Here is a 23,798-nt window from a genome sequence, read left to right on the forward strand (position 1 = left end):
TCGTCAATACAAATAATATAAGCCCAAACACGAGGTAGTTTACATATTCAGTTGTCGAGTTCCCTCGACCTTCTCTGGTCTCCATCATCAGGTCAGCTTCAAATCTTCACTGTTGAATAGTACTTTCAGGCATACACCTGAGTGTCAAGTTTTTACTCTATGTATGCCTACAACTTTCGAACGTTGCCCTCGATTTCTCAGGGTTTCCATCATCAGATCCTGACCTGATGACTATGGGACCAACTGGCAGCTATATCGAGTAGAACAAAAAACGAATCACGTAAATCGGTCCATAAACCTCGGAGTAATCGATGTACATACATAGAAAAAAAAAAAAAAAAAAAAAAACATACCGGCCGAATTGATAACCTCCTCCTTTTTGGGAAGTCGGTTAAAGATAGAAGAGATTATGCCAATCAAGGATTTAAGCTATAGTTGTTTAGAAACGAACACCTGTTTGTTCGGTAACACAACAAATATGAACACGGACCAAATAGTTCACAAGAACTTGCCTGTATCGAGTGGGGTCGACACAGAATTATGTACACTCGAACACTAATCTAGATCTATCGATGGTAAGGGTTGACATTTACAGGTCGCAAATTCTTGAACTTGCTAAGAACAAATGATATTTACCTTCTAAAAACCAATTGCGACTTTGCTCTTTGTATGTAGATATTACTACTACTACTGCACTTACGTATGTACTTAACCTTAATTCAGTGTCCACTGGGGACTTACCGTGAGAAATTCTTACAAATAGCAAAAAAGCAAGATTTACCATATTATTAGTGTTTTATTCAACGTGTCCCTTTTCTTAACTACTGCTACATTACTACGAAATACAAATACGATTACCTTTCAAGGATAAGCTATGAACAATTTTCATAAGCCATAACATTGCAAATTGTCACTCTCATGCACTATTCATATCATTAGGCCCTACGGTTTATTACGTGTCGTGACTGCAGTACCTTGAGACTGATCTCAAGGCGATTCCGACCAATTGTGTGAACCGTTACCTTAATTCCTCGCTTTTTGAAACAATGGTTTGACTTGGAAAATAACCACGTAATAGTAGGAATAGATCAATGATTGGGAATGCTACTATGTGTCAATTGGTTTACATTCGAAAGCTCGTTGGAAGTCTAGGCCTACACAGTAAACAGTTTGTCAATACATAATGCTAGAGCGCCGACAAATAGCACATATAATTTCTCGGCCCAAGCAATGTTGCTAACGCCCCTGTCAGCGAGATAACTGCCTGGACTTACAAGTTTACGATGTCATAAGCAACGAGTTTTATCGCGCACTGTTCGGCACATTGCTCCTAAAACATTCACTCCTATATCCGTTGATATTGCACTCATTTCACTCCAACGATTGAAGTTTCGTTTTGCAATACCATCATTTAACGCAACAGGCTTAGTTAACTTTACACATACTACTTAATTTTATAATTTAATTCAAACGGTTTCGTCAAAGTTACGAGCAAATTAAAGTTAGATTAACACCTGGTTAAATTATAGTAGCTGCCATATAATTAGGCTCTTCCGAATCATTATTCTTCCAAAGGCTAGAGGTAATTTACTAGTAGACTTTTCTTTGATGAAGAAATTCGTTGGCATATATTATGTAGCTCGTTTGCGAATATATCATTATAATGTAGCCATTTAGATGAAAAATGGTTGTAATTAGTTTTTAACATTATATTTTGCAAAATTAGGCTCAACAAAGTATCAGTAGTAATACGTATCATGTGCTGCGACATCGCGCAAAATCTTGTACTGAAAATGGATAATAATAACAGTGGCAAACTTGACATTGTATCTTTAATTTTACGCAAACTATCCGGAACAATCTAACGGATGCATTACTAACGTAAGTAAATGAATTTAAGCACCGGCTGAACCGGAATAAATTGAACTCGTATAAAAACTTCCGAAAACCGTATCAAGATTTACGGCCCGGAATTCCTTAAACGATCGACTGATTGAAACCAGTCACGCTGTATCAAATGCATATGTTGACATGATTATTAACATAATTTAAATATATTAAACAAATAATCTTGATACGATATGCGCCTAAGATATTTGATTTTTTGAACAAAAAAAGTCATGTATTATTCTAAGAACTATCATACGTCTTTGTTAGCAGCACACAAAGAAAAACTGCTGTCAACAATAAGCTCTGATTAATATAAATAGTCAGTTCCGAGTCACGGCCAGACAATTATCGGGTGAGTGACCTCTGAACTATCGTTTCTTATTACCTTTCAATCAAAACTATTATTAAGTGTGACCTTCCGAACAATAAAATGTATGTTAGTCGAATTATAGGTATTCGGCTTCCGTGACGAAGGCGGTATCGGATCACGACGGCAAGATATGGCCGGACCTTTAGGCCACGATAACGACCACCTTTTACAGAATATATTCGTAACAATTAAATCAGTTACGACCAATAATCGTGAGCACCTTTCAAATATTTTGAATATTTAATTGTAATTAAGTCATTTTCCACACTGAAAGTGTTGAAACACGGTTCGTACATAGTTTTCGAGTGATTCGTTCGACACCTGAACTATTGCACGCATACTTGCACATTGTTGTATGTGCTCGCCTAAAAATATGATGTCAAGTTAGACGTGATGAAAATACATTGTAGTTTGTAGCTGTTAAAAATGTTGTAATTGTCTGTTTTTGACAAATGTGTATGTATGTGCGTAAGTGTACGTGACCCCATGAAGTTTTAGAGTTAAATAGGTATCTTCAAATAAACAAATATAAGTTAAATATGATTTTGTATTAAGGATGCATTTGATAAGCACCTTACCTCTCCTATTCCAATAAAATTAGCTAAAGCATTAGTTTAACATTCGAAATCTCCCGTAGACGTCGTAGATAATTAAAGTACCTACCTGTACTTAATGCACTCCAAGTAAATGCAGCAGAAAATTAATGTTAGACTCTTCATCATATCGACAGGCTGTTCTAGATAAGCTTAGATTTAATCCGACCATTATCAAAGGTGATTCATTTAATACTAAATTAAGTTCTGAAAGCGCTGTTAATTGCTTTGCCTAACTCGCAAACTGTTTTGTAAAGGCAGGCTATTATCAAAATTCTTTTTGTGAACCAATATGGGTCTATTAGTTACAACAACGTTTAATTTATGATATCAAGTGTCTGTGATCGCGTTACGAGCATCGGTTAGGAAACTGAACACTGGCAACGTTCTACGTGCTGAGTATTTGACCGCCGTGTGGTCGAACCCGGTGCATTTGATATTGCTTTGTCGCAATCACATACTGGCTGTAATTATAACACCAAGCTAATAATTTGAGGCAATCGAATTTCAATTGTCGTTCATAATTAAAATTTGTGTGACATGTGGCAATTTTTGTTTGAAGGCAAACCCTACAATGCATACAAGATAGGTTCGTTATCTTCGCGTGAGTTAAATTAATGGAACATGCTTGAAAGCTCGAATTAAGCTTTTTTTTATAAAAACCTCTTAATACACCAGGCATATCCTAAACTATCAGAGTGCGTGCATTCACATCGCAAAACATTGAATTTAACTACTAAGCACTCAACATAATTTATCATAGGCTGTTTAAAAACATCAACACGGCTAAAATGTTTTCGGATAATAATACAGTTTCAAAATTGGTAATAATTTATTAACAAGAACCTTCATATGTTATATGCAAACTAATGTCTTCAAATCACTCGAATGTTGCCCTTGATCCTCTAGTCTGAATCACAATAAAAAACTAGATTGATTATCGCAATCACTCACGCAACGTCGATATCGGAGATAATGTCGGGTATGGCGGTGCAGGGCGCCCACAGGCCGCGCGGGAAGGCGATTGTCTGTGAATTATAATCGGGCCTATGTGTGCGAGTAACCAACGACCTCGCGGTGTCAAAGTTACGGAACTGAAGTGACCGCACTCCCCACCACCAACAGGACTGCGGCTCCGTTTTGCTTTTCATATAAAAGTCACACTCCGGCCCGATAATGGTATCAGTCACCTGCTCTGATTAACTAGTGCAAAATGTTCACCAAAGTAAGAACAGTCATATTTCAAAACATATTTTGAGAAATAAATAAAAACCGTGAATTATAAATGTATTTTGGTTGTGTCCAGGTGTTCGCCCTCAGCGCTGTGCTGGCCGCCGCCAGCGCCGGCCTCCTGCCCGTGCACCACAGCGCGGTGTCCTCCCAGAGCATCGTGCGCCACGATGCACCCGCGCACTATGCGCCGGCCCACTACGCCCCTGCGCACTACGCCGCCCCCATCGTCCACGCCGCTCCCGTAGTCCACGCCGCCCCCATCGTCCACGCCGCCCCCGTAGTCCACGCCGCCCCCATCGCCGTCCACGCCGAATACGTAAGTATAACAAACAGAACAATAAGATCATAAATTAGGATACCAGCTATTGCACAAGGTCTTAGCCACAGCCACAAATTAAGTGGTTATTACCACCAAACGGATATCCTGAAATCATTTACTAGCTAATTTCCTTTGATCCATTACAACAAAAAGATTGAGGCCAAAACAATGATAAGTAATTTTATGAACTATTATTTTCCAGTCTCACCCCAAATACGACTACGCTTACTCCGTGGCTGACCCTCACACCGGTGACCACAAGTCCCAGCACGAGAGCCGCGACGGTGGTGCCGTGCACGGCAGCTACTCCCTGGTTGAGCCTGACGGTTCCGTGCGCAAAGTAGAGTACACCGCTGACGACCACCACGGGTAAGGCAACATTCTGTGAATCACAATCTTCGAGCAATAAGGCAACGTCAAATATTTCATAGAGATTTTGATTTTCATATGAGTAATGTATGTTCCTTCGTTCCAGTTTCAACGCTGTAGTCCACAAGACTCCCGGCCACCACCCCGCCCCCGTCGTCCACGCTGCCCCCGTGGTCCACGCCGCCCCCATCGCGCACTACGCCGTCGCCCCCCTGGCGCACGGACATCATGGCCTCCATTACTGAACACTACTCTAGCATACTCGTGTGATATGATGACGGATGACTGAATGTGATATTTATGTGTAAATATGATGATATGAATTTATACTCGAATGTAAATAAAATACTCAGCTGCTGAATTTTACTTCTTTGTTTTACTTTGCAAAAATTTACCATATCTACTGATCGCCAAACATTAACATTCAGTAAGACAAACCAACTGTGATGTGTAACAACACTATATGTACTAAACGCCAAACCTTTATCGTAGATAAACAACAAACTATTGTTTATAAGTAAAACATTTTTGAGATTTACTTAAACATCTTGTTTAAACTAAGAGCATTAGCATAATTGGCATAACAGTTAACAAATACTCAGCAACTCAATAACAACATTTCATTCAACGTTTAAAGGCAATAACAACAAAACAAAAACGAACTCAAGTTTAGTGCCTACTAGAGATTACGCGTTAACTGCCCTTAGGTAACAAATAAATGCATTGAGAACAATTAATTTCGATTATGCCCTTGAATAGTAAGACATTGGCTGGAAATAATTACTGTTGTTATTTATGTGGACACGCGCAGTTGCGTTGCGTGCTGACTGACGAAGGCACTCGCGCATTCCTCGCTGGTGATTTGGTGCGATAATTACAGAACATTGTATGGAGAGTTGCGCAAAATGCTTAACCGCCCCAGCCACTGCGCGACGGCCTAGAAAAACGCACCTTTTTAGTTATTGCATCTGTCTCTATAATGCATGTAATTTGCTCAAATAACCGATCCATTGTTACCGCGTACGCTAATTTACTTTTTACGGAATTTCACATAGATATTTGTATGGTAACGTTTTTATTTACTTAGGTTCACACATCCCTTCATAAGGGTAATTTCTGCAATAAATGACATCAATTTAAATGCAATCACTATAACGACTACCAATTTGTGTGGCTACGAACAAAATCCCATTATGTGTAAATCGTAATGATATAAATTGCCACAATTGTCTACGAAAATGTGCACATATAAGTTCGATAAAGGTTAGGTACGTTTCGACACCGGACTCCTGGTGATCAATCACCTGCATAGGTAATGTTAAGATGTCTAGGCTGACTTCATGCCTATCATTACTTGTGTAAACAATAGTAAGTGACCATGTCTGATGTCTGATGTTACCAGCATGTTTTTTTGTATTCGAGACTGAGCCAGAGTGATCCCACATGAGAAAATGACTGTAGAAAATAGTCGAAGTTGTCATTGGCATAAATGACTTAAGAGCAAGTTAACGATATAATGCACTCCCGGAGGCATACAATTTCTAATTCTTTTAATTTTTGAATAAATCTGTTCGGGAAGAAATAAGAAGTGCCCAAGTGACCATGGCGGCTATTCAGAGATATGGAGAATTTTCCGTACGTTCAAAGGCAAAAGTCGCTAAGTGAATAATAATAATTAATTTGCTTATGTATAAAACAAGATCCTAACTACAATAGCAAGAAAACCTCTTGTCTCTTTAATGCTTCTGTAACTTAGAAAAGAAAGTATTAGCCTCAGATTGTATAATCTGAGGGCACGGCAGTGCCCCAGCCAAGACTCGAGCAAAGCGGGCACGGCCGTACCATCTTTTCTCGAAGCGTTTCGCGGCTATTTCAGCCCCCTGTATCTTCCATGTGAACAAAGCTAGGAGTTTAGGTTTTCGATGACCAAGAGTAAGTATTAGAACAAGCTCAGTCTCAAAATTACAAGACATTTGAATAAATAGTTTACGAGCTATGAGCGATCAAAGTTACACCATTTTGTCACTGACTCACTGACCGATCATCAAAAGTCTAAGGTACTTCTAGCAAACTTAGAACCTTCAAATTTGGCACCAAGATAGGTTATTAGCTACATATAAAAGGAAAATTATAAAAACCTTAAAACTTAATAAAAAAATAGGAAACTATATTTGCGTTTTTTCAAGAACATTGTGTATGAATTTTGACTGCATTGATAACTTTGTTATTTATTTATGTACAAAATGTTACTATTTGTTTTATTGTTACGTAGTGTGGTGTATTGTTATTATGTTTAAGCTAGGTTAAAATGAATAATGATAAAATCTTTCATATTAATGCAGTGCAACAAATACTGCATGCTCGCACGATAGATGGCGTTGTCCTGGTCTAAATCGCGCTATGGTTTCGTTATATAGCTTAGTATAAGTAGTTCTAAAAAAAAAAAACAAATTTCATGTGATAGCGCCATCTACCTCTGAAATAAATCTCTTTCATTCTTAAAGATATTCGATTAAAAAATTCGACAATTTTGAAATTTTTTAGTTTATTTAAAAAAAATGTTGTGTACATATTTAGTTAGTTGCATGTAAGTTAATTTAATTTGTTATACCTATACTTAGAGAAGAAAGAGACCTACAAAAAATAAATTAGATCCCACCAAAAACATTAAATGTAAAAAAAAGCCAATCCTCTACGCAATTCCTCCACCGTAAAAAGTTTTGAGATCGCATAGAAGCCAAGTCCTGTTCAACTTTATTTGTAATAATAAATCAATATTTTGTGACTATATCAATAGTTTTGTTCACATTACAATAATATTGTCTTGGCCGTGAGCACAAGTTAAAAGTCGCTCCTTGAAATAATGTGTAAATACCATTGAATTGATAAATTCTATATGGACATGATTTTACGATTGGACTGATTATGGACTGATTGGAATTTGAGATCACCATGGACTAAACATAAGCCATAGTACATGTGCAGTTCATTGATGTTGGATGATACTGACTGACGGTCATTTAATAACAATTAAATAAACTAAAAGTATTTAATTCTGTAATATTAAACTTCATGTTTGACTTTCCCCTCTCCAAGATATGCTGTATTATATTTGTAGTTTATTGTGCTCATGGCCAAGTCAATATTATTGTAATGTGAACAAAACTATTGATATAGTCACAAAATATTGATTTATTATTACAAATAAAGTTGAACAGGACTTGGCTTCTATGCGATCTCAAAACTTTTTACGGTGGAGGAATTGCGTAGAGGATTGGCTTTTTTTTACATTTAATGTTTTTGGTGGGATTCAAAATTACAAGTTGCAAAATTCTAAATAACAAAAGTACCTGACAAAATAAGGTGTTAATATCCATGCGCATTGTTTTAATTCTTATCTACTTTCCAGTTGTCAAACCATTTAAAATTCGCAAAGCAGTAAATGGAAACAAAAAGTTGAAGCTTAAATATTTATTTTTTTTTAAATGTCAAACAAAAATGTAAAGTATTTCCTTTTCTTTTGGTCAAACTTCCTGAAATATTTTTCCTTGAAGCAAAGGGGATAGGGTGAATCATATCTTGGGTTGGTTGAACCTTTCTAGTGGCTGCGACCTTGGGCCCACGAGATAATGATCTGAGGCGGCTTCGCCACGCGTGACATAGGCCGCGTCCATTCTGGGGCGAGATGGCGAAATAACTGCAAGATGAAATCTACACCACAATATAATTAGCCAAGGTCATTTGTTACGTGTCATTTTATATCATTTAAGTGTGGGAATGTAAATAAAATACTAATGTTATTTGTTTACATGTTAAAATTTTCGTAGTAAGGTAAAAATTTAAAGATAGTATGCAGGTCCCTCCTATTCTCAGATTTTTTTTTTATTATGTCCATCCCATCCTAACCTTAGGCATACATACCTAAGTAGGTATTGAAAAAAGGGACGTTCTATGTACTGTGACCAGCAATGGTGGATAAAGTATGAAAGTTGAACACCACAGATAATGACATAGAAGTTCCATAGTACTTGCTACTTTTTCTAATTCTCTTCAAGTAACAGTGTGAACGATTCTTACAATCGTGAGCTACAGTTTGCGTTGCATTGTTTCGTGTCGCGGGATTGGTTTCAATTTCTGTTCATTCATGACAATACACAGTCCGATCGACGGAATGCTGGTTCGTGTACTTTCAGCACTGCGTGGGCACTTGAATAATTGTAAATTAAATATACGAACCTCTGAGGACTAATTAGTGTGAAAATATTTGCGATAAATATATCACAGAAACAGATTTATAGGTACATTATATGCGCATGCAGCCCTCATGCAAGTTTTTCGATATCAGTATGTTGTAGCATAAGAAATGTTGGTTGTTATTCTCTCCAGTTTAGTTACAATTCAAACAAAACATAGTAGTGTGGAACAAAAATCATTTCAGCAATTTTTGAACACAGAAACATTACAAAAGGATTGTCCGTCTTTATTGCTAATGGCACGTGCTACTCTTACAATGTTATAAGAGATAATAAATAGCTGTTAACACCTATTGTTAATAGATCTTTATAGTTCGGCCATTCAGAGAATGCGTTCCTGACACGTCGCGATTGAACTGACGACGTAACTACATTCATTGATTATTGATATAATAATGTTGTTTTAATGCTCCTCAATTGTTAAAACGGTAAACAACCAGCAAAAATATTTTTATCGTAACTGCAACGCCATTGCAAAGTTACGTCGTCAGTTCAATCGCGACGTGTCAGGAACGCATTCTCTGAATGGCCGAACTTAGTTTTTCTAGGTGCTAACAGTTAGAACAATGCCTTACATTCTTCTATGCTATATTTAAATAATAAATACATATGGTAATAATCTATTCCTAGCCGTTTAACTGCGGTTTTACACGGGTCACAGGTCTTTTTGATAAATAGGCTATCTAATATTAAAAATACTTTTCAATTTGAACCAGTTGCCACCAAGATCAGAACGTCATATTATTCATAACCAAAATCCGAACAATTGCCAACAATTTCATTGTTTCGTTTTTGATTGATCTATATTTAAACCCACATTTCCTGACCCATTAATCTACTTAATATTTAGGGCCTATAAACGTCAACTATAAGTTTACGACAAAACGCCCACAATTCAATATTAAGTACAACTTCTGTATTACGATGGTAATTAAAGATTGTTTATAAGGGGCTAGTCACGGTTGTTACTTTGTCGCTAAATAGGGAACAAAAATAAAATTCTTTTCACCCAGTATGGTGTAAATCCTTCATGGTTTGAACTCGTTCAGCGTTGCCGTAGCAATTCGCCATGGCAACGAGCGAGAACTCTATGAGTCCATGGAAATAAATGGCAATGAGATTATAATACGGAACACTATGTTAGCTACAATACATTTGTAAATGCAGTCTAAAACTTCAGTTACTTGATAAAATATCTGAGACTCTGTGCCAATGAATATTTTGCTAAAGCTGAACTTGAAATTAACCATATCAAGTTGAATATTTTCAACAAATTTTGCCCCCAATTCTTCACATTCAGCTATCACTCCGTGTATGTATGTACTACATTTACCGCCTATACAAATATTCCCACGCGCTTGTACTTGCGCTAGTACTAAGAAATTACCAACAATTATAATTTTACGCGTCGTGCATAAAGATAGAGTTGATTTAATTGCTTTGTTTCCTCATCGCTGGGTAACACATACCCATATCTGTGTTCTACGGAAACTCTTCAAAACATTGTACATACATGTTTTCTCTTAACCCCTAGTCTTTGTAATTTCTTAGACTTTCTTGGCTGCTTATAAACCTTATGTTTTCCAACAAAGTGATACTAAAGTGTTTAGATGGAAATATAAACTGAAGCATGTTTGGCGGTCAATTAATTTCTATTGCGTTTTCAATCTTGCTCATTTACTTTACTTACTAAGTTTTCACAGTGGTTATACCTTGTAATTGATGCTCTGTACGCAGGCGTTACAAACCCAAAATACATAAACCGCAACAAATTGACTTGTTAATTGAATTTACAGCCTTGTAAATAATGTCAGTAATTAAACTCGTAAATTAATGTCGTGTAAATTCATAGCACTGTTTATGATACGGATCACGTACTCCACAAGGTTTTTGATAACAAATGCATAGAAATGTAATTACGAAAGTAAGATAATTATAGAAAACCATGAAATGAAGATCAGTTTATAAAATTGCATCACCATTCCACACTTCGAATTTTCCTGATAATATTTAATTCACATGACGCCTTCATACGGTCATACTTACGCTAGAATTACTTAGCATTGCACTGCTAGATGTCACATTAACCAACAAACCGCAAACATCTCAGAAGACATGCAATGACTGTCCAAAACTGAAGTACCATTTGACACAGAAACTGCTGACATAAACAATTGTAAGTGGATTAGAATCGGGGAAAGTTAGGCCACGACCACGTGCAATACTGGCCACAAACAAAATAGATTTTATTAAAGATAGCGATAATGTTTCACTAGTTCATGTGTCGTAAACAGGCGTCGACGGAGCGTCCACTACCTCCTTGGTTAGACATTGACCTGAAAACAATTTAAGTGTAACACTGTTATAAGTAGGTACCTACTAGTGTGCTTTGTTCTTATTGTGCAACATGCCTCGTTTGCGCTGAGTAATAACAGTACAAAACAAAACCACTAAACATGAACACTCATTTCACTTAAATGGCTACGCTAAGTAATTATTATCAACATTATACAGTAATTTAATACGCTATCACAGTAAGAAAAAGAACAAATATATTAAGCACAAGGTGGACTTGTGTCGTGTGATGTTAGTTGCGAAAAATAGGTTGTTCAGCACATGTAGTTCAAATCTAATTACATTTTAATCATCTTAAATAATATCTATGCTTAGTCTTCTGTTATCATAACGATTGCAACAAAGTCTTTTATTGCCAAAATAATTACCTTGTAAACCCTAATCGACTTCCTGTATTATTATCTCTTTTAGGGCTACTGAGTCTTAATAGACTGCTTAGCCTCAATACCTACGCATTATCAAATATGTCATTATTCTACGATTGACTAAAATCAATAAGAACGTTTGCCTCAGGAAAAAGGTTAATGTCCCGACCACGGTGGACCCAATCATTGTCGAACATAAAACTACCCGCGCTTTACCATAATTGCATCAATAAAATTATAAAATGTCGCAGTGCTTAGGTACCTTTTAATTGAATAGACCCAGAAGGAAAAATAAACTAGATCACTAATGATGTTTGCTGGTATTTAATTTCGATACCACAGCATTGACATGGAACGCAGAAAATCTGAAATAATGGCGTCTAACAGCTCAACAGCTATTTGAATTAAAAACGGGTATCCCACGGGGATGCCTAGGTAACTGGGTAGAGGATGTTAGATAATGAGCAACCGTTGCGCGGTAAATAATGTATGCCGACCCCAACACATAGTTGGGGAAAGGCTCAGCAGATGAAGGGGGTGGCTTTTCTTGAAAGATCGAGGACGGTTTCCACACCAAATGATGTTGATTTCATATATTATTATTAAATCAATGATTCATTTTAGTTTTACCTTAAAACGTGTACCTATGTAAACAAAGTTTTCTAAGCCATTATGAACATTATTCAAGTATAAAAACAGTGTTAACATAAGGCCAGTGTAAAGTGTTACTCAAGACGATTTGTCGCACATAGCATTCACGTGAGAATGTGCGAGTATCACAAGAAAGAAACGCGACAATGAGACATATTCGTAACTACTTACTACATGTTTATGTTACCGCCATATTGAGAAATAGCCAGCAATATATGCGGTTGCTATGTTTAAATCTAATGTAGGTAATAATGAATATTTGATATATATAGAAGAGCAGATAAATAGGCTGATGTCAACTTTTGTTGCCCAAACACATGTATTTCTGCGGGTTGTTCTGCCGGGGCTGCGGGTTGTTCGAAAGAGATACCGCGGCCCTGGTACATAAAAGGCCTATGACGGAACACGACGGTTTTTAGTGAGTAAGAGTCTGAAACTCCCTCACCGCTGCTAACTCACAGCGAGAGGGGTCATTTGATGATTTTTGACGTCGTTAAAAAAAAAACATGTATTTGTATGCTGTGTTTTTATAATTTTCATTCCTGACACCTGAAATCAAAATACACATGTCAAGGAACTTTGAAAAATAATCCCATACCATCATTGGTAGTCCATTTGGATCAAACCATAAAGTAAGAACACAACCATGATGGATACCTACAACCAGGGTGGCCATTAAGAGAGAGTTATGGTTTTTTTTCTTATCAATAGCGCTCAGCCTAAAGAGTCATTCATCTTAAAATCTAAAATACAACCCAGTTCACGTGTGTCCTTCTGAACAGGAAACATGCTATGCGGTCATTGGTTTTATTGAATGCGATTATAGTTCGGCCATTCAGAGAATGCGTTCCTGACACGTCGCGATTGAACTGACGACGTAACTTTGCAATGGCGTTGCAGTTACGATAAAAATATTTTTGCTGGTTGTTTACCGTTTTAACAATTGAGGAGCATTAAAACAACATTATTATATCAATAATCAATGAATGTTATTACGTCGTCAGTTCAATCGCGACGTGTCAGGAACGCATTCTCTGAATGGCCGAACTATAAATACCTTACTTAACCGAACATATAATAAGGCACTATTTATATCGAAACAAATGGTTTAAAAATGCGGTAATTACAGTACCAACAGATACCATGCAACTCAAATTCTTTTACGTTCAATACCACGAATGTTTGAACGAAATTGAAAAGGTGGAGCAAAAAATACACGCTGGTTCGATCACATGCACTTAAGACAACCAAATAATATAATACCTGGTTTAAGGGATTTTTCGTAGAACTTGCCACTTTTCCCGTCGCGCTTCCTTTGTTTTTTCTGCTGTTGGAAGATCACATTTAATTAGTATATTCAAGTAGCAAGCTAGCATTGCGTACGAATTGTGAGTTACGAATCGCCCAGCGTAAGCAGTCTATATAAAATATAAGTGCTATGATTGACAGGTATTTCTGAAACAATAATTCATAAAAAACATATTTTCCTGCAATAATTTTGGTGATTTTCACCTATAGTTCGGCCATTCAGAGAATGCGTTCCTGACACGTCGCGATTGAACTGACGACGTAACTACATTCATTGATTATTGATATAATAATGTTGTTTTAATGCTCCTCAATTGTTAAAACGGTAAACAACCAGCAAAAATATTTTTATCGTAACTGCAACGCCATTGCAAAGTTACGTCGTCAGTTCAATCGCGACGTGTCAGGAACGCATTCTCTGAATGGCCGAACTATAGTTGGCGCTCGTTTAAACTTCACATCCGTTATATACGGCTTCGATATATGTACTTACACGCATACTTCCACAATTACGATAGCAGGGGCGGTTAGCAAACCCTGAGAAATTGATCAATGGATTTTTGCTCTAATAATTCCCACAATTAAAACCTCTATATAAACTAATGAAGCAAAGTTGGCGGCAGTATTGTCTTTTAGTATTCATATCGAGAACATATTTGGTGCTAATTTGTGTTTTTTAAAATGTTTGCTAAAGTAAGTTCTTAATTCATAATTATTTACTAAAAGCGTGATTGTCTTTTGTTCTTACTCATAAGATGGGGCATTGGGACGTCAAGCTTTTTGGGGTTCCGAGTTCGCTAGTTCGTCATTTGTGCGTGTGAAATGTTTGTTCGTAAACGTAAACACATCCCCGAAACTGAGAAAATTCCAGTACAGCGTACCTTTATAAGCAGTGGTGTTAATATCCTACTAATGGTTTGCCATTTGAATTACAAATCTATTGATTATACTTCATAAAAGCATCCTTAAATTCAGTAAATATATTCATATTTCCCGTATCGTTCACTCTATGTCTAATTAATAATAGCTTCAATTTTCCGGTTAGTAGTATTATTTTTTTATATAAATAACAGCGAATTACTATTGCAATATTTTCATATATTATCTCACCGTTACATTCATTTAATAATAGTTATGAAAACCCTTATTTATATAACATGATTGCTTTAACAAGCACCGCCATAAAATTATCATAAAAATGTTTATTATGCGAATAACTTTATCTCAATAATAGTTCTATTAACACAGTACATACTCTCAATAACCGCTGACTAGTAAGTACAAGTGTTACAGGGAAATGAATAAAGTTAAATAATTACATCATGTTAGATAATATGGCGTCTCCAGCATTTAATTCTATTTTTAGACGTGGTAATATGGTTATGGGGATATAGTATAAATACGCTCAATATTGTGAAAGTAATGCCCTATTTTATGTACTACGGAGATATTTACTTTTAAGTGAATATTGAAAATTCTAATTTTAATATTTTTCTTTGAAATCAATTCATACTATTTTTTTAATTAGTTATCTCAGAATAAAAAATCGTATAACATAATATTTTTTTAGTCCTTGATTTAGGTAAGACAACATGGATTATTTATGGTTTTACTTGTACCAATGAACTAAATTCCGCTATCGTAATAAAACTAGACGTAAGGTAAACGTACCAATACTCGTCGGATTTCGGAAATCACCGACTTTGAAGCGCTACTGTGTGTTAAATATTCAATATAAAATGAAAATTTTTGCATGACGTGATAGAGTATTTATTCGTTATTCTAAGTAATTAATGTTTTTTTAATCATTTTCATGGGTTTATATACTTATTAAGGCAAAAGTAAAAAAAGGGCGATTTGTACCAATAGTCGTCTGATTTGTACGGATACTCGTCAAATATTCCCAGTACTCGTCAACTTTTAATGCTAATGTGAACTCTCTGCTCTTGAACATAAAGTTCAAGTTATGTACATTTTTTTGTGCTTGATTTTGTTAAGCATACTTGTGCCTTTGAAACATTAGGTAGATAGATAGAAAACCAAATCACTATTTAGAATAGCAGGTCATAATCTGTTAGAAGAGCAGGTATTCAATAAAACAGATACATAGTTACATTTTAATTTATATTCCTATCTATCAAACGCTTAGAATCACAAAATCAGTCTATAAAATATATGTTATATTTCGTGATCAATCATATAACCATGCAGTCATGTGCATATGTAGCACGAGTAAAATTATTACTATTAAAATATTTAAATTGTAAAACCAATATTGTGTCTTCCCAAAATTTATATACAACCTTCGCTCCTCTCCCTTATGGAAGCAGCCACATCTTTTAGACAGAATTGACCAAATTATCCGTACTATCCTTCATCTCTTTTTAATTTGGCCTTGGACGACCGAGCGTGGCTTCAAGCCACCCTTCCGATCAGATTCGGTGGCCTCGGCGTCCGCAAAATTTCCAGTTTAAGTCTACCGGCGTTCCTATCCTCGGTCTGCGGCACTAAGGAGTTACCAGCAAAATTTAAGCCCCTTCACTGATCGATTCTGAGGTGCATGGTATGAACGCCTGGAAAGTGGCTTGCCCAAATACAGCCTTCCCTGACAACCCGGCTTCCCAGAGACAGTGGGACGAGCCGCTCTGCAGATTGAAGAGAAATAAACTAATTGAAACATCTGTCAATACTGCTGAGCGTGACCGCCTACTGGCTGTGGGAGAGTGGGAGTCAGGCTATGGCTTCACGCACTGCCGTCACCCAGCGTTGGGACCATGCTGGGTGACACAACATTCCGACTCGCTACATGCCTACGCCTCGGCGCTCCCACTGGGGCTCCGCATCGCTGTCAGTGCGGCGAATCTGTGGACTGCCTTGGGCACCATGGTCTTTCCTGTGGCAAAAGTGCTGGTCGCATGGCACGACACACCAGCATAAATGACATTATCCGTCGTGCTCTTGTCACTGCCGGAGTGCCAGCCGTTTTAGAACCCAAGAGCTTAGCACGCGACGATGGCAAGAGACCAGACGGGATGTCTATAATGCCTTGGAAGATGGGAAGGTCTTTGGTGTGGGACGCAACCTTCGTCGACACCCTTGCACCTTCCCACCTTCCCAGTACCGCGAGCTGTGTCGGTGCAGCTGCTGCAGCTGCGGAAAACCTCAAACGTCACAAACATGTAAACCTCACCGGCAATTGCATTTTTGAGCCGTTTGGGGTTGAAAGCTTGAGACCATGGGGCCCAAGTGCCCACAGACTCTTTCAAGAAATCAGTAAGCGATTGGTGGAGTCCACTCGTGACCAAAAGGCTGGCCTATACTTCGGCCAAAGGATATGCATTGCCATCCAGCGTGGCAATGCAGCCAGCCTTTTGGGCACGATCCCCGCTGACAGCGATGCGGATGAATTTTTTGATACTTAGTTTTAATATTTCCCCCTTTATTATTTTTGTAAATATGAAAGTCTGTGAGACCACCACACTGGTCAATTTTGAGGTGCCATGCCTGACCGAGGCTTTAAATGCTTGGAAAGTCGTGCAGCCGCAGTGCCGGCCGCATACCACGACATGCTAATGCTCTTGTTGCCGTCGGCGTACCAGCCGTACTCGAACCAAATGGCTTGGTACGCGACAATGGCAAGAGACCAGACGGCATGTCGCTATTTCCGTGGAAGTTGGGTAGGACTTTAGTGTGGGACGCGACATGCATCGACACTCTTGCGCCATCTCCCGGAACTCTCCCATCCCGGAACTGCATGTTGTGCTGGCTCCGCCGCTGCGCAAGCAGAGAACCTCAAGCGGCGCAAATATAGTAACCTTATATTCAAGTACATGTTTGAGCCGTTTGGGGTTGAAACTCTTGGGCCGTGGGGTCCGAGAGCCCGCCTTCTTGTTAAGGATATTTCCCAGCGCCTGGTTGATACTTCACGGGACCCAAAGGCTGGCTTTTATTTCGCACAGAGGTTGAGCATTGCCATCCAACGTGGCAATTCTGCCAGCCTTTTGGGTACATTACCCACTGACAGCGATGAGGAACAATTTTTTGATGCACTGTATTAGTTTTCAGACAGACAGAGCTCAAGATTCGTGCCGATAACTATAAGGGTGCGTCCACATCTGGCGAATGCGCCGCGAATGCGCAGCACGCGAGCCGATCGCGAGCTGTCCGCGAGCTGCGCGCGTGCAGTCACTGCAATAGTTCGGTGCGCCTCTTTAGCGCAACTCACGCAAGGCTCGTATAGAGCGCGCGAGCGGCGCGCGATCTGCGCGCAATCAGTTCTCGCCCTTACAGTTCCGTATATTGGCTCAGTAGTATCGAAGATGGCAGACGTCGCGCGCCGCCTGCGCGCCGCTCGCGTGCGGCGCTTAGGTCGCGCGCGAGCTGCGCGCGGGCGGCGCAGAAGCGGCGCACGAACAAAAATGCACGCGCGCAGCTCGCGGACAGCTCGCGATCGGCTCGCGAGCTGCGCATTCGCGGCGCATTCGCCAGATGTGGACGCACCCTAAGATTACTCTTTACCCATCAATATCGAATACGACAAGCAAAGCAGTGACAGCGATGGAAGCTATGTCATCTTAGTTTTAAAACTGATTTTAATATTTTTTGCGTCAAAACTAGTTGAATGACATAATTTTTATATAGGCGCTATTAAAGTAAGTTAGGGAGACGCGGTACAATACGCGTGACGACATGCAGTTATTTCAAACAAAAAGCATAGTGTAAGAACAGTCAATTTTTGCTTGCCACAAATTGTAATCCAAGCGTAGTAGAAACAAAGGCTAGTAGTAGTTGTACCCAAAGCGGTAGATATGTATCGTGTGTCCTTAATCGAATGGCGGAGGCCTACAGCGGCCAACATATACCTAAAAAAAACACTCGTAGAAAGTGCATACTTATAGGAAACAGGAGAGTAAAATGTACCCCTAAGAAAAAGCTTTAAAGAAACGCAGTTTTATCAACAAATGTAGTTTAAACCTTAAATATGTTTGTTCTAGAGAGATAACAATTTTGTAAAAGTCCCGATATTAGCTATTTATTCGCATTTTGTACTGTAAAACACAAAATATCCTCATTATGACGAGTTTAGGTGCAACTTTTGAGCACGTCCCAGAAGTCGTCATAATAATTCTAAAATTGACGGGTTTTGGGTCAAATAGGAGTTTTAAAGTACCAATAGATGTCACATTAAAAAAATATATCTTCTATGTTAAAAGTATTCCAAATTGCATATTACATCGTTAGCAAATAAACTTAACTATCTAATTAAATAAAGAAATATACCACAGACCCCACTGGAGTTATGTAAATCAAAGCACAAAACCACGTGCTGAGTTTCACTTTTGACAGCTGAACTTCACGAAAAAACTATTTTGTTAGGGCACACACTTTTCGAATAACATATCTCAGACGCCATGAATGTTAAAACCCCGTATTGTAATTTCAATTGTGCAATATATTATCAACAATATGTTGACATATAAACCGGGCCATTTTAAGTTCAGTAGAAATAATAAATAAAAGTTTTTAGATTAATTGACGACTATTGGGGCATGACGACTTCACCCGCGTTTACCTTACACGGAATTATTATAGTTGTAAACAATTTAATATTAAGGAAATAGTATCAATGCTTAAGCGATACTATTATTGCAGTACAGATATAAAATCACAATGTAAAATAAATGCATTAAATAAGACTATTAATTTTTGTTCTTTAAGTTAAAACCATTAAGCTCACATGTCAAGATAAAACTATCCTTCGTCTGAAAAATGGAAAAAGGTTCATCTATTTAGTAGGCTTAAAAGAAGGATAGAGTAATTTATGCTTTCGTATTTGATAAAGATGTATTATCTCTCAAAAACGAGTGAGCCATACTAAACACCCGCTTTCGTAAGAAATGAAAGCCATACCTATCCATTTACTTCTTTTCCAGGTGCTAACACTTTTCGCGGTGGTATCAGCCTGTCAGGCGATCTTCCCGTTCCACCACCACCATCACCACCACCCAGCGATCTCCCACCAGGAGTTGCAGAAGCACGACGGGCCGCACCACCCGATACCTATCCATCACCACCACGAACCGATAGTTCCGATCCCGATTCACCACCACGTGCCGATTCTTCATCACCACGTACCTGAGCCTATTATTCACCATATACCACACCATGATCACTATGTAAGTGGTTTGTTATTTTTGAAATTATTTTAGGGATATGGAATATGGTTGGATAGACATCGGACAATCTTACTACAAAGTGGATATATTTTGAAGTATTATGGCAACAAAAGTTTTAATTTAGTCTTATTGTTCAAGTTCGAATTCTATATCGACATTGTGTTGACAACCTATAACTACCAACTATTAACAGCCAAAAAGGTTCTCATTACTACCAGCCCACTTATAAATTGTGTATGGTAGCATCCTCAACACAATTACATGTCTGCCGCAATCATAGCACTGGGGCGTTTTTAAGGATTTTACTACAGCCTCAAAAGCAGTTGTAAAGCAGTCAAACAAAATAGTTTTTCATACTAAATGATATTTTAAAACTGGCGTGAAAATAACCAGCCATTTCTTAAAGAAACATAAATTATTCAACGAATTCCCCGAGGAGTAATTGCACGGTAAAATATTCTGTGAAGCAAGCGAAAGGTCTGTGGTTACATTACCGTCCACTTCCTGTATACAGTCCAGTTTTTATGTACTAACCCTAGTATCTTAAGGTAAATAAATGTTGGTAAAACATAAATCGATTTTATTGTTCATATAATTTGTTGTTAAGTCGTACCCATGATAGTATCTAATCGACCATGACGTGATACCATTTATTAGACGGCATTTCGAAGCTAAGATTTATTGTGTCATATAATCAGCAATTTTGTGGTAGCCGGATTCTGCTTCTCAATTATTTGTAAGTGCTTCTAAATCATCCAAGTAGGGCCAATTATGTCTTATGATTTCTTTGTTATTGTGGGAACAAGTAGATACATATAGGGGAACTTTAATAAGTTCTGACCAAGCGTAGTGCTCAAATCTGAAACCTTCGCCCTATGATAGAACATAAATAGGGCGGTCTTGTATCTATTAGGTACTTGAATTTTAATCAAATCTTATAAAGTGGTCAACACAATAGCTGCTGACATTTAAACAAAACAAGGACAGTGGTTGTATTCTCACGGACAAAGTAGCTTTGTGGTGCTGAAATTATGCGTACATTAGATACATATAGGGCTGCCATCCGTCCGGGTTTCCCCGGATTTGTCCTCGTTTGGAGACCGTCCGGGGGCCGTCCGGGCGGAGTTTCAAGAAGTGTCCGGGGAAAACCCGGACCAAATGAAAATTAGGTCTTGTTTTCTTTGCATATTATTTTCGGACTCGTCCGGGATAAAAAGCGATTTTCGCCAAATGTCCGGGTTTCTTTAAATCTTCGTCCGGGTTTGACGAAATTCGAGATGGCAGCCCTAGATACATACATTTATAATCGTGCATGCCATTAGATGCAGATTTAAAAACAATCTATTCCTATGATAGAAAAGCTAAAACAATTTGTACCACAAGCAATGAAACAAAGATTGTTGAAAATCCTAACAAAAAAGAAAGACACTGCGCAGAGAGTTTAGGCTGTGTTAACGACCATGACGACGCAAAATGATTTAACCTATACAAAACAAAACATACTTAGTACCTATCAAAAAACTAGAACGCATTGAAACAAAAAAAATGTTCTAACGAACAGAATACCATATCTAATCTCTAAACCATTCCTTCATCTCCAGGCATTCCCCGAGTACAAATTCGCGTACTCCGTCCACGACCACCACACTGGTGACGTGAAGTCTCAACACGAGCTGCGCCATGGAGACATCGTGAAGGGAGGGTACGAGCTCGTCGAGCCTGACGGCAGGTACAGGAAGGTGGAGTACAAGGCTGATGACCACACCGGGTAAGTATAAAACAATTGGAGGTGGAAAGGAGCTGAATCGAATCCTCAAAATGATATCTTGGTTTAAAATAAAACACTAAGATTCGGAAAAACCGTTCTTAAGAGTATTTCATGTTGTTTACGGGCTCGATTGAAAATACTTCACGATCGAAACTACAGCATCTCCAGCAATTTTCCTAACATATTGAATTTTACCCTTGTAACTTCTTGATAATCAAACAGGGGTTACATTTTTGATGTTAAACAGAGTACATTTATATTATGTATGAAAAAGTAATAGTATGTTCAATATTAAAAAGTATGTTCTGTGAGTTCAATCAATATTACTAAACATGTCTTTACCTATATTCTAATCTTCTGTTCCAGTTTCAACGCCATCGTTCACCACTCGTCGCCTCACCATCATGTTCATCATTCTCATCACCACATCTGAGCGTGATGACGTCACTGCGACCAGAACTGACTGCTGCTCAAACAAGACTGACTGTATGCTTGCCGTATTGATACATGTAGAATGCTTTTATACGCAAAATAAAATTAGCGCTAATTTTATTTGTGGAGTTTTTTTTCTTTGGTTGTGATGGTTCCGTAACTGAGCTTAAAAAAATCTGAGACATTTCAATGAAAGTTTCTTGGTACATCCCGAGCTGCTACCCAATATTCATTATTTACAGAAGTATAGGGTTTTTGGAAATATCAATTTCAGAAAAGATCCTTAAGAAAAGTTTAGAGAAACAAAACAAATAGGAAATAGTTTTATAAGCCAGATTTTAAATTTAGGCGTATTGTAATAACAATTTAAAAATCATAGTGAAGTCTAAAAGGCTTCTAAACTACAAATAAATAATTTAATTAGTTTAGTTATACCTACAGTAAATACGTTAATGAAGAGGATATAGCAGAGCGCTATTGTAATATTTTATGTCGTAAGAATCTATAAGGTATACTTCGACCCTACTTGGAAACCAATAGCAACACCCAGCATTCTGACTTACGTTACAGTAGATTTTAAAGTTTTAGTACGCCTTGATCAAGTCCTACACATATGCGAGAGCGACATTCAATTATATGGTTTAAAAATGAAAAAAGTCATGACCTAGGGTATTTGGGTATTGGGTATTCATTAAAAACATTTCAAATACTTATGTGTTATTTTACCTAGCTGTTTAAAAACTAAGTTGGAGTCGGCTTCCAGTCTATCCGAATGCAGTTGTCGCCATTGGCATCCTAATGAGGCAGGGCTCTTAGACACACAAACCGGCCACTTTGCTGTAATTTTCTAATCAGGCGCAAAAAGTAACCTTTGCTTTGACGTTATTTATAATTATTTCAAAATAAAACAAATACTGATCAATTTAAATTGAGTAGGAAACAAAAATAAGATTAATTGGAAGCTACAATGTGTTGTTTTGCAGTAACTACAAATAGGTACTTAGCTCAGATTATCAGTCAAATGGGAAAAACTGAGTTTGACTTTGCTGTAACACATCTAAAGGTAAAAAAAAATGAAGCAGCTGTCAAAAATTAGTCTTTCTGGCTCAATTTTCTAATCACGAACGACGTAACCACCAGACCATCACCACATCTATCAAATCAAACTTTTAGGTCAGAACTTACCCAATAACGGAGATTGACATTTGCCCAGTCTTTTGCCAACAGTACAAAATCAATACGTACTTATAAGTACCTAATCGACAGTTTTACTTCTCCCGATCTACAAAATAATACTATAACTTACTGTTTACGTGCTTTCAGAAGAACGGGAGAGTCTCACTGTGCCACGCAGCTTATAACCTTTGTGGACTGACCCGTGCGGCTTTGGCCACGAACTCATCACCGCTTTATTAAAAATAATTATGATTAATCAGACTAAGGATTCGTGTTTCGAACTAACCAGGCACAATCAAAATATAACAAAGGAACGCTGCGTTATATTAAACTCTTTGGAAAATCCTATTTCCTCTTTTTAGCATTGATAGGCACACCCATCTATAAGTCGAGAAAATCTGCAAAAAATCACATATAATTGTAGTTAAGTGTATTGTATTACAGGATGCAGATGTTTAAAACCAAAACGATATGTGTATAAATACTAGATGAGATCACGATAGATATCAATACAGTTTAGAGATTCACTGAAGGTTCACG

At 37.8% G+C, this 23,798-nt stretch overlaps 2 protein-coding genes across 2 annotated transcripts; both read left to right on the forward strand.

The window, feature by feature from the left end:
- Nucleotides 1-3,955: 3,955 nt before the first annotated feature.
- On the forward strand, nt 3,956-5,140 carry LOC124630823 (cuticle protein 21-like). Its single transcript, XM_047164836.1, has 4 exons — nt 3,956-4,078; nt 4,160-4,402; nt 4,608-4,774; nt 4,881-5,140. The coding sequence occupies exons 1-4, from the start codon at nt 4,067-4,069 to the stop codon at nt 5,017-5,019; spliced, it is 561 nt and encodes a 186-aa protein (XP_047020792.1). The 5' UTR covers nt 3,956-4,066; the 3' UTR covers nt 5,020-5,140.
- Nucleotides 5,141-14,387: 9,247 nt separating this feature from the next.
- Nucleotides 14,388-22,171, forward strand: LOC124630832 (cuticle protein 8-like). Its single transcript, XM_047164852.1, has 4 exons — nt 14,388-14,399; nt 19,640-19,882; nt 21,484-21,650; nt 22,017-22,171. The coding sequence occupies exons 1-4, from the start codon at nt 14,388-14,390 to the stop codon at nt 22,081-22,083; spliced, it is 489 nt and encodes a 162-aa protein (XP_047020808.1). The 3' UTR covers nt 22,084-22,171.
- The last annotated feature ends 1,627 nt before the right edge of the window (nt 22,172-23,798 follow it).

This window comes from Helicoverpa zea, chromosome 5, assembly GCF_022581195.2.
Source record: "Helicoverpa zea isolate HzStark_Cry1AcR chromosome 5, ilHelZeax1.1, whole genome shotgun sequence".
NCBI lineage: Eukaryota > Metazoa > Arthropoda > Insecta > Lepidoptera > Noctuidae > Helicoverpa > Helicoverpa zea.

Coding starts and splice junctions, on each gene's coding strand:
- LOC124630823 (XM_047164836.1), top strand. Junction 4,403..4,607: donor TCGCCGTCCACGCCGAATAC/GTAAGTATAACA, acceptor ATTATTTTCCAG/TCTCACCCCAAATACGACTA. Junction 4,775..4,880: donor ACCGCTGACGACCACCACGG/GTAAGGCAACAT, acceptor CCTTCGTTCCAG/TTTCAACGCTGTAGTCCACA.
- LOC124630832 (XM_047164852.1), top strand. Junction 19,883..21,483: donor TACCACACCATGATCACTAT/GTAAGTGGTTTG, acceptor CTTCATCTCCAG/GCATTCCCCGAGTACAAATT. Junction 21,651..22,016: donor AAGGCTGATGACCACACCGG/GTAAGTATAAAA, acceptor CTTCTGTTCCAG/TTTCAACGCCATCGTTCACC.